Genomic DNA, 12,336 nt, shown 5'->3' with positions numbered 1-12,336 from the left:
TTTCTCTCTATTACACATTTATTATTGCTAAATCATTTGGACTTTTCAACAAATTACCTGCAGAAAATAACAGGATGGCCACAGGTTTGTAGAATTTTCGACGGGTCCCCTGACAGATTGAGATCAAAGCCACCAGAAAGGCAATAAGAATAATGGCTGCTCCAGTCAGAAGCAAGGCAACCGTGGCAATCTCCCAGTCTGTAACATAGAAGATAAAGAGTATAACCTGACAGTCCTTAAGGCACAGTTGATTGTCTAATGTAAACCTGCACCACGCACTAAAATAAATGCACAAATTTGGATAAATGGAAAAACAAACATGTGCTCCCCCTGTTAATCTGCAACATTTGAACAGCAGGTTTAAGACTGTCATGTGCAAAAAATAGTACAGTAGCAATCTGTCAATCTGTTGCATGCAAGAAAGGCAGGCTCCCCATCCACCTAAATAACTGGTTCTTCTCTTTCCCATGGATTTTCAATTCACCTCCTGCAGGTAACCCCAAGGGCTCTCTGACGCAGGCAGAGGGAAAACTTAAGAAAGATACACATGAATTCCACAATTTCAAAGTTTCAGGTTGTAGTCCACTAATGTCGATATACCCTGCTGTCAATAATAAGGGTTTTCCACTGAATATAAACAGTCCAAAATGGGACTGGCTGCCTTCCATGTCTGATTGAAAGCTGAACTGCTTTGAGACAAGAAATACTACATGCACAGGCATTTGGGGGATAGCTACAGCAGGGGAATGTCCCCAGTCTAATAAACATTAAGCATGTTACGGATTATGCAAATTCAAGTGTGTGTTTAGTGTAAAATTATTTAAAGTTCTCCAAAAAAGGTAAAATTTAAATGCCTGTGAATGCCTCTGGATGTGGTTGCAGTCATCAGGTGATTGCCACTGATTAACAAAATCACAAAGTACATGACAAGTTTGAGGTAAAGTGTTTCCCATGAGTGGATCAAATCTGCTATTATTTATTCAGTGAGTATCCAATTTACGCGAACATGAAAATGCATAAAATTATTTTTTGCACTGTTTCCTGTGAACTGCTTGAAGCATAGAGAATGTTTTAAAGCTTCCCATTTATGAGACGCTTTCATTACTCCTCAGATGTGCTTTAATGGACAACTAGAAAATGGTTTATTTCCATAATTAACAACTCACCAAAGAAATCACAAGAACACAGCTCAGAAATACACAATTTTCAAGTTGATTTTTCAACAAGTGAACAGCTGAAGCAAAAATCAGTCTCCCATTTTTAACAGGCAAATTTCTTGATTTGATAAAAATGTGGTGTAATCAGCATATGAAATACAAAAAAACGTGAACAGTAAGTGTGAACATGTATAAAATTTTACTGCACTTAGTTAAAAATAAGGAGAGGAGAGTGAATGGAGATACAACAATGAAAATTGATCTTCATCGTGTCACCTGGGATGGGGACCAATAGCTGGAGATGAGAAACCAGAAACCCCTCAAGCTAATCTTTTACACTAACAAACAATTATGTCAAATGCAGGATTGGTTTTACCAGGAATCCTTGCAAACAGTCTTGTGCTATGGTCACGGAACAATGGAAGGCTTAAGAGAGAATCTGCTGGAGAACACTGCATAAACTAAATGAACAAAAGGTACCTCAGGTGGTTTGACTGTCAGCATATCAGTTTCTTGCAGCTCAAGATACAGGATAATGCCAATTATTTTGCACATAGAGTTCATATTCTGCACTGAATCAGGGCAAAACATGACAGTCATGAAATTTTTTTAAATATAAAATAAGATATTGTGGTGTCTTTAACCTTGGAAAACCCCAAAGCATTTTACTGCCAATGAAATTCAATTTAAATGTCATTACTTTTTGTAATGTGGGAAACACACCAGCTAATTGGTGTACAGCGACATTCTGACCAGATAACCTTGTTTTAATGAAGTAAAAATGATCAGTATCGTCTGGGTCACCAGGAAGAATTTCACTGTTCTTCTTCAAAAAAGTGCTGTGGGACAGTTTAAGTTAACTTGACTGCACAGACAAGGTCTCAAAATAGCACTACATCCAAATGATAGTTTCATTACTGAAAAAAAAAGTCAGCCTGGATAATATGCTCAAGTCAAGGTACTGCAATTTCAACCCACAACTTGCCTCCATAAATGTGAGCAATTGCTGCCACTGAACTATGGTTCACACAACATTACATACTAAATAACTAAACTATTCTCGTCTGATTGTATGTGTGTTCTTGCTGAATGGTTTTGGCAAACCTTTAAGAGCAAATTGTTTACATTCTCAGCCCGAGGATAATGCTTTAATTGGCATGGAAATTAAAACATGGGAAAATGTTAAAATGGAACAGTAAAGAAGTTATTAATAGTTACTCTTACTCATAGCAGCAGAAATTTAGAGACTGGTAGGGGCCTTTCTGCTTATTATATCCATGCCAGCCAATTAAAGAGACATTTACACAAATCCCTAGCTCCTGGTCCATCATCCTCTGCACATCAAGTGAAAAACTTGGAACTTTTCGAAATTATACGTCTATGGAGCAAGTAACCTGCTAAAAATGAAAATATACATCTACAGTTCCTGATGAGGTACCCAATTTGGTGGATCCGATATTTGCAAAAGGTATTTAAATACTCTTCTGCGAAGTAATTTTGTTGATTGTGAAAAAGTCTTTGCCCAACAAATGGCCGGTTTAGCTCCACTAATGATGATGTTTCAACCACAAAACATTGGCCTGGAATTTCTAGGCAGTTGTAAGCCACCCTTATTTGCCACTCATGAACCATTGGGTCCTTGCCTTCCTTGAGTTAATTTCAAGTGCACTTGGCAGATTCAAAATTGTGTGGCACCAAGGTGGTGTTCTGCTAACACACGCCAAGGAACTTTCTATATTCCTGTGCTATTCCAGAAAAGCTGTACAACACAGTTTTTAATTGACATACTTGCAGTAGGGCACATAAGTGTTGGGAGATATTCTGAGCTCATACTGGCCTCAGAAACCTATAAGCACACTGCTTCAGATTACACTCCACAGGAAGGGGCTTACAGTGGACCCTGGCTGACAGACTTACGTCGACTGGATGCTGTGTTTTCCTTTCCCCAAAAGAGGTTGAACTGTAAAGAAAGCAAAGTCATATAAACCCTAAGATTATAACACTTAAAGCAGCTAACCAATTTGAGAAATCAGTCCACAGCATATCTGGTTTACCAAAATTAGGTTACAGGAGCCCATGCAGACAGAGGTCCAGACACAAATTTGAGTCATGTCGTGCAGTTCTAAAGCACCATTTTAATCACTTAGATGGCGAGCACAAGAAGGAAGCATCAAGTGAAGTGCAGATTACAAATAAGGAGAGCGAGAAGAAGTAGTGTTAACAAGTATCTGCCAAGAATTCCAGCCAGACACCTTTCTTAAATGCTTGAACAGTGGATCAATACCTTAGTTGGCTTGACTTCAGAAGACAATTGACAGATGAACAAAGGCTCCCATGACATCCACTGGGGCAGCCTGAACATGCTGCAACTCTTGTTGATGAATGTGCATCATGTACATTCGGTCTCTGCCCCAAGGAGTTGCAGGCTGATGACACAACTACCTAGGCTGACAATTCAGGGCAGCACTGAGGGACTGCTTTGCCACAGGAGTGCTGCCTTCAGATCAAATGCTAAACCAATACCCTGCATGCTTACTTAAATGGTCATAAAACAGCCCATAGGTTTAATTTCGAGAAAAGCAGGTGAAATATACCAGGTGTCCTGGCCACTATTTATCAGTCAATCAATATTGATAATTTAGTCATTTGTGCAATGGTCTTTGTGGGAACCTGCTGTATTCAAAATTACTGCCACGTTTCCCCACAAAACTACAATAGTGGCTATATTTCAAAAAGACATAATTAGCACAATTATGAAAAGCACATTTTAATGAGAGAATTTCTTATGTTGTGAAGTAATCCAAAACAGAGCACGTATCAGCCTTGCAGACAATTTCAGAGGGGTCACTGAAAGCAGAGTAGCCCTATCCTGATCTCTTGGTCTCTGTCTGTTAACGGGACAGGCTCAGGATTTTGACTCAGGAGACGTTGGGATAAGATTGGCAGTGAAATGTCATCACACAAATTATAAACCATTTTGAATAAGTGCCTAGCAGCTGCGATATGGTAAGAGGGAAAGAAAGATCTAGCTGACTTAATTCATTCAAATAAGCTCATTTGAGGACATAAGTACCAGTTAGCAGAACATTCTGAACCCCGAGCTACAGCATGTTACCTCTTTAGTTTTGCCCCTCAAGATCTGCATCACCCAAAAGCAGACACTCAGAGACTTGTTCCTCCCATTTACTGAGCTTATTCTAAGCATGGACTGGTTCTGTTATGGATGGTCATATTAAGGATGTAAGCTGTTAAGAAGGAAATACAGAGCATACTGTCTCTGGCACACTGGACCACATTTCATTAATTGCCAAAGACGGAAATGGAAATGATAGGAAATGGTAATCAACTTGCACTAAACATCCTGACTGCAGCGTAGCTTCCTTGAGTGTTTTCCACATCCCTCATCTCAGCTCATGCTTCACTGGATGCTTTTCTCACCTTGCTGCATGAGGTCCTCTACACACAAAGTGAAGGTAGATGCAGTAGACTGTAATTATTTTGGCACCTTTGAAGGTCTTTGTGGAAGCACTCTGCCTCTACAGTCCCAAATGCAGACTCTACTTTACCACATCGGAAGAATGCGCCAGATTAATCCTGAATGAACAATGTTAGGGAGGTTAATTGGCCTTTGTACAAATGTCCTTGGTGTAGATGGGTAAATAGAACTGATGGGAATGTGAGCAGCATGAGTTACAAGGAAAAAAAATCACTGGGGGAATTGGATTGATTTATGAGCTGCCATTGAACTTGATGGGCTGAATGTTCCCCTCTATGTCAGAAGGAAATATGCCTTAGAAAATGTGCGTCTCAGAAAGTTGAGGCATATGGAGTCAGTTTCCTCAGTCTCAGTGCATATGAGAGAAGCCTCAGCAGGATTTGATGGGGCTTCAACAACTGTTGCACAGTTTGAAAGCTCAAGATCTACTTGAGCTTTCAAACTGTGCAACCAAATGTGACTTCTGTATAATGAAGGCATCTAGAATAACAGGTTCTGACTTGTATGATGACATGATAACAATCTGGAAGACACTGCTGTTCATATAGGTCACAAGGTTGATGTGAAGAGCCCAGTGCCCATATGGGTACCATCCACTGTACTTAGGAAAAGTTTGCCCTTATTTCTCCTTCAACATATGCCACCCTTCCACAGGAAAACTGATGAGTATGTTGCTGGTTCAAGACAAAGCATCTGTCACTGGCTTGACACTCCTGTACACGGCACACTGTTGTGCACAGCAGGTGATCTGTCACAAGTCCCCTGCTGTGACAGGGATGAATTCAGTGGCATAAAAGCTCACTGCTTTGATAATTTTTATTCATGGGAGGACACTTCCTTGTTCAAGCAGCTATCTTCTGGGTCAATCCGGAACATATGGCAGAGTTCAGTCACTTCTCTGACAAAGTGAAGACAGCTCTTCACTGCCATGTCAGTTTAAGTTTACCAGAGTCTGTAAGTGCAGCTCCCAAGCCAGTGACTTCTGAAGGCTTAATTCTTCAGTGTCATTTCACTTGCATTTATTAACCCTTGTGAACTTGCCTTGCTGATTTAAATCTTCAAGCACAACAGTATCATCCAAAGGAGTTCCAAGCTGCACCCATCCAAAATGTGTGCAGCAACAACTGTGTGAAAAAGCAATGAACAGCCAACATCCAAAATAGAAACGTTCTACAATGATAGAAATGAATGCTGGGAGCTAAATAGAATTAAATGGTAAAACTCCTTCAAAGAAAACAAGTTCAGATTAAAATTTATTGAAACAAATTTAGTTTTGGGGACTAATTATCCAGTATGCCAGGCTAGTCTTACTTTCAAATGAGTCAGGCCCCACCAGACAGTGCAAATTTCAGTAGGGGACCTCACTAACATCATTCCTTCTCTGTAAGGAGGCCTGTGCCAGCAAGAAGCACAACTACATTTGTCCCTTTTTTCCCTGAAATCACATCCTCAGTGCAGCCTCACACTCTTAACAATTGTTGCAAATTTCAAAGTTTGCATCTCCTTGACATTATTTCTGCTGTGTCCCTGTTAACCACTGGATGACACCCACTGCAACAAGCAACACAGCTGCCTCCAAGTAATATTTCCGCTTGATACCATTACATGCCACTGTCACGTTCTGCCTCAGCTATGCAGAAAGAAACATCCGACAACAATCAAAGAATTTAATAATTCAAGTGTTTCATATCACCAGCAACTTATGTTCAGGTGGAAATACCAAAATGTGGAAAATATTACCTGCTAAAATAGCCTTTAAATAACCATTTCATTACCAATTTTGGATGACTGTACCATGTAATTGTTCTGTCCTGCTGTATGCTCCATTAACTCAATAATCTGAATCTTCTCCACAGACACAGCGATAAACTGATCCATCATATTTCTTATTTCACTGCTATAATCTCAGTAATAAAGGGTAATTTATAATGAAGTTTATTAAAATGTAATTTTTGGTTATTCTAATCAGCATCCGTCCATATTGCTGAAATGGCTTGAGCATTACAAACCAAAACTCTTTGTGGGACATCCAAATAAGAGCTCTGAAATTATACCTTCCAATAGTAAGGTACACACTCTTGTTTGTCCAGAGTGCCTCTTTCTATTTTAGCTTGCATTCTGCAGTGTAATTTCAGGGCCAATGTATCCAAAAGCCTGACTACAGAAAAGTACTCTTTATTGCACTATTAAGAATGTTTTATTATCCCACTCTATCACAGTGTCCCTCTGAGGCTAGTAATCAGTGCCAAATTATTTGAATGATTTATGTTGCATAACAACCCTCACTGGAAACTGAGTTCAACTCACTGAACGGCCAGAGACAGGAAACATCCCCAAACTATGGAACGGATTTAATTCCTATTCTCCATAGGTCAAAATGCTATGATCGAGTATAGCACAGAGTCCACATTTAATTTTTAATATCATCACTATTCCAATACAGCTTGGCAAGAAGAAAAATGAGAATATAGTGTGTTTTTAATGAATTCTTCTAATAAAGATAACATTTCTGGTCATCATTTTTGAGCATTTTGGCCTTGGATGAGCTGAACTCAGCAACAGGAAACTAGGAATTTTCCACAAAGCATATGTGCAAAATGTCAGGACGAAGTACCATGTCCAGAAGCATACTGATAGCCAGAGTTGAATAACCTTGGCTCACTTCAGTCTGGAGGCTCTTCAAGCACCAATGCATTATTTTTATTTATAAGCCTCACTGTTGTGTGAGGAATATGAACAACACAAGAATAGCTTTTAAAAGCAGCTCAAGTATAGCTTTAAAAGGAGCCGCCTGTAAGAAGGAGAGTAAGGGATTGCCAACTGCTTTCTTCTTCCTTACAGCTAGTTAATAATTGCTGCAAACCAACTTGCTGCTGCTTTCCTTTCATTCCCACAGTAATTGAATGTTTTTAATCCAGTAGGAGTGGATTATTCATATTTTACAAATAGACACTATTAACTTGTCAACTGTTGAGCGTTGTGGGACTTGTATTATCAGACAAGAGACTTCATAAAAATAACCAGAGCCACTTAGATGGTAAATCTCCCAGGAAGCAACACGCTGTACTGCTCTAACTAAACCCCACATTGTCTAATGCATAGACTGGGAAAGGTCCAGAGGACTCGCAATTGTTTTCCCCAACAAACCAGGAAAGTGAGGTTGGGGATACAAGTGGAAGGTGAATGGTCAATGCATATGCAAAATGAGTTGACATTTTTCTGAGGGACCTTCATTGCTTACCTGTCACCTCTGATTAATGAATAGCCACAAATAAAACTGTTGATGAAAGCATTTCTTTTAAGTATTTGTGCAAAAGCAAAATGAAAAAAGGAAGCGCAGAGTTATTGGATTTCTCTGAAGGAGAATGTATTTTCGGAGACTTGCTGACAATTCACTACAATGAGGACACAACATATGAAATAAACAGCAAAATGCAAGTAAAATAGAAGGTGCAGCAATGGGGTTGTTATGACCAATAGTTGGCACTAATTATCAGCAATTGCTTTTGGCATTCTTGATTTCTCTTTTCCTGATTTTTTTTATCAATTACTCTATATTTCTCTTTAGCTATTTTGTACTGCCGCTCACAAATACAACCATCAGATAGAGCCTTTGTCTTTACAATTTAAAATGCATTTACAGTTTCACTTTTGTCTTAATTGTTAAGGTTGCAATTCAAGAAAAACTGGCAGAATAACAGAAAATTATTTTGCATTCTGAAGTCTTGCACTGCCAGACCTATTCTCGCAGGCCATCTCACATCAGATACAAGAGCAATAAATATAAGCCTTTTCTTACTGTCTTGTTTTGCTTGCTCATTTTTAGTTTGTCAGTCCCTTTGCCCTTATCTGTATTTTTCAGTCTCAATTCCACTCAAGTTTTCTTTTTATTTTATTGTTTTACCCTCATTTCTTTTACTGTATGATACTCATTTCTCTCAATCTCTATTTTGAATTTATCCCACATTTTGCAGGCATTTTAGATGTCTCTATTGCTCACATGTTCACACACTTTGTAATTCACACCTTGTGCACTCCTTGCTCTTTCCAAGCATTTCTTCCAAACTCTGTATTCCTGTTCTGGATTATTCTCTATCTCATTGTTGCATTCACCATCTTTATTTTCTGCCTCATTTTTATTTTCCTCGGTCTTTTCTCTCTGTCAGACTATACCCAAAGGTCAATGATAATTTTCACATTTGCTCCATGTGCAGATATGGAGTTAGTGCAAGATTTATTTCAGCATGATTATATCTTTGCACTTCTGTTTGTTTTCTCCAACTGATTTTTGTTTCTGTCAGTACAGTACTCAGTAATTGTCACATTTTATTGGACACTTATTGGTTGCTATCGATATATTTAGATGAAAATCAAGAATCCTGAAGGTTTCCAGACCTGAAACGTTAACCATTTTTCTTTCCATAGGTGCTGCCTGAGTGTTGAGGCTGAGTGTTTTCAGCATTTTCCATTTTTATTACCTATACTTATGCTGCCTGGACCATAACCACCATCACTCTGTCACCACAGTTCTTGCAGTTCAAGTGCACATTTGTATTAGTCTAATTTCTTCACATACAATCACCTGTCCGATTATATCACCCCTTCAATGTGCTTCTTTCTCATTATTTGTCATTTGCGCTTCAGTGTGCAACATATCTGACCATCTAATTTCTGTTTTGATTCAATCTGCTTCTTTCAGGATATAATTTGCCATTTTACTTGTTTGCAATATTTCCTGTCAATAACTTGTACGTCTGTCCCTATTAGACTTCTCGCTGCCGGTATCGAACAGGTTCAAATATATACATCAATATTTCTCAACAGAATATCTAAGGATGATTCTGCCAGTGTCCCTGCATTTCTATGATTTTCTTAGTTCGGAGCATTCACAATGTGCGTCCTGTGTTTGTCAACATGTAGCATGTCCCAATGGATATTTGTTTCTGTCTTAACAGTTTCTCCGCTGTTAAGTACTGACACTTGCTCGATGCAAATGTCAGGATTTCTGTTAACACAGAACCCGACCCTATCATTGCACTGCCTGTACACGATTTCTCCTTAGAGCGTCCTGTGGGTAATAATTCTAACGGTTAAAATTTCTGTCGAGTAGTTCTCCCCAACTGCTCCAAGCGCCTGTGCGCCATTCCTTTCTGGTTGTGAAATCTGCCTCTGTTTAACTCTCCCTGGCACAGCTTCAAATGTTTATGTTCTGTCCTCACAAAGCTATTTATTTATCTCCCGGCAGCCCAGCATTCTGTGAGATGCAGTTCTTTATTTCCCGAATATCCAACCCGCCTCTCCGTCCCTGCAACCTTGTCACTCTCCAGTCCGTTGGAAATTCGCTATTGATCTTTCAGGCTGGTCTGACACCAGCTCTCCTGCACATTCCACCTCCTCCCTGTCCCAGGTCCCATGCACTATCCCCCGGGAGGGAGTGGTGCTGCTTACCGCTGTCCAGCGCCCACTTGCAGTCCCACTCGCTGTCGGGGAGCGAGCCGGCTCGGAAACACCTCTGCCAGAGGGAGAGGGAGAAGTGGCTGTCGGCGGTGACCCAGGCGGGACTCAGTAAGGCCACCACGTCCAGACACAGCGAGATGACCACGCACACCAAGCCGGTCAGTTTGAGCGGAGTCACCGCCGTCACTTGGCTCTCCTCGGTTGTGGACATCCTGCAGCCGCAGCTGGTCAAAGTGCGAGCTCCCACTCACTGCACCTCGCACCGAGCCCTGTGGCCGGCGCCTCGCTCAGTCCCGCTCGCAGGCTCCCCCTCTCTCTCCCCACCTCCTCTCTCTCTCTCCCCGCTCCTTCCCTCACAAGATCTCTCGGACTTTCTGCCGTCACTGTGTGAGTCAGCTCCTTGCTGGGAAGGCACTGAACGTCAACACCTCCCCCTTCCCTCCCTCTGGCCCTGACGCCTCTTCCCAAACATCGCTCTGTGCTCCCAAATATCTCCCCACCCCCGCCTGTGATCGCACCCTGCCCGGCTGCCTCTCCCCAAACATGCCTCTCTTTTTTTCCTGTCACCTTCTCCCTTTTATCCCTAAAACCATCCTCTGTTCCCAGCAACTCCTCCATGTGATCACATTCCCTAACATCGCCCTATCACGCTTTCCCAAAAATCACCTACTGGCCCGATTGCCTTCTCCCATTCCTGTCCCAAATGTCCCTCCTCCAGTCTCAATGCCTCTCAGTGTTCGTGCGGTAGTGATGTTGAATTCTGCCTGATCACCCACTGATCGGAATGCCTTTACCAGAAATCGACCTCCTGTGTCAAGGAAGGCAGAAGAAAAAGATCAGCTGAACTTTGCAACTATTTGGAGATATGAAATCTTCTTCGGGACTTTCTGTCATGATCTGATCTTGGGATGTAGACTTTGGAAACCGCCAATTTTGAAGAGAGAAATTTATGGGAGACACAAATCGAGGAAATCACAAAAAATAATCTCAAACTCAAAATCTGATTTCATGCTAAGTAAAATTGTTCGCTCAGCAAGTTGGTTCTTGATTGGCTCAGAGCCCAAGGTTGCAATTCTCCAAGGGACAATAAATCCTTTTTTCCTTTCTTGTTAATCCCCCAGTAGGTACAATTGAAAGAAGAATGTTAACCAAAGCACCTTGTTAAAAATGTTTATCTTTTTGATGCAAATGGCTCTTGTGCAGTTTAGCCACTTTTTGTGAAATAACGTCTGAAGGCTCATCTGTTAATAGACAGGTGATTTTGCACTTTTAGATGGACTAAGTATTACAATATTGTAAATACACTTACAATTACAAGACAGAAGGTTTTGAGGGGTTTTCTTGTGGTGAGATGTCGTGCATGCTAATGATGCAAATGTGAAGGAAAGGTGCAATGTCTTATGGCAAATGCGGAAGTTGTTTCTGAGATGCATCGCTCCTGCAAAGGGGGGATGGCCATTGCAAACCCACTGTCTGGAACTCTTTTCCATGAAATCACTGAAGCAAGATTCTTGTATCGACATTGTAACACAGAATAAATTTAACAGTAATAGTTAATCTACCCTAATACCCTTCCAATGGTATTGCACACCTTAATTACCACCTCTTGAGCACTGAAAATTAACTTTAACTGTGAGATAATATCATTCCTTCAGTTACTTTTAATTGCTGCAGACCAGAAAAGGTTTACTTTTTTCTTACTTTAATAATTTAACTGTTTCCCTTACATCAGTCATTTTCTCCCTCTATATTTCATCTTCTTTACCTAATTCGTCATTCTTGGTCCAGGTTCTGAGCCGGCTATTAGTGATTCTTCAATCTGATTGGTTAAGGAAGCATACATTACTTGTCCTATTGACACAGATACTAGATGCCCTTGTGATGGAAGACTTTTAGGTCATATTTGAATACCTTCCTTGCTGTGTAAAACCTACAGAAAGACCATACAAGGGAAATGAGTCGTTCATATTGTCCATTTATCACAACCTCAGATAATCTCACCCATTTTTTCTGGCTTTACATTGCTTTCATATCAATTGTTTTTAATCCAACCAAACATTGTGGCTATTTCCTTAATTCCTGAAACAATTTGCCTCTCTAATGTTCACTTAAGAAGAAATAAATTTGACCTCTGAAGCCCACTATAAGTTACGTAAAATATTTTCCACTTTGTAAATATTTTCTAAGTGACACTCTGCTTAGACTATGAATACAAAGAACACCTTT

General features: G+C 40.3%; 1 protein-coding gene across 2 annotated transcripts in view; it reads right to left on the bottom strand.

The window, feature by feature from the left end:
- Positions 1–10,627, bottom strand: part of tmem47 (transmembrane protein 47) — a 36,097-nt gene extending 25,470 nt beyond the window's left edge. The window contains exons 1-3 of one of the 2 annotated variants that reach the window (XM_052014527.1): positions 10,102–10,444; positions 3,075–3,117; positions 58–198 (exon numbers count right to left, since the gene is read on the bottom strand). In XM_052014527.1, the coding sequence (XP_051870487.1) occupies positions 58–198; positions 3,075–3,117; positions 10,102–10,321 (404 nt within the window). In that variant the 5' untranslated portion in view covers positions 10,322–10,444. Of the gene's footprint in view, positions 1–57; positions 199–3,074; positions 3,118–10,101 lie in introns of both variants that reach the window. The other variant, XM_052014526.1, reaches the window with a different exon arrangement.
- Between the last annotated feature and the right edge of the window lie 1,709 nt (positions 10,628–12,336).

This window comes from Pristis pectinata, chromosome 4 (genome assembly GCF_009764475.1).
Source record: "Pristis pectinata isolate sPriPec2 chromosome 4, sPriPec2.1.pri, whole genome shotgun sequence".
In the NCBI taxonomy this organism is placed as follows: Eukaryota; Metazoa; Chordata; class Chondrichthyes; order Rhinopristiformes; family Pristidae; genus Pristis; species Pristis pectinata.
Note: the sequence above shows the minus strand (reverse complement) of the source record. Positions and strands in the feature narration are given on the sequence as shown.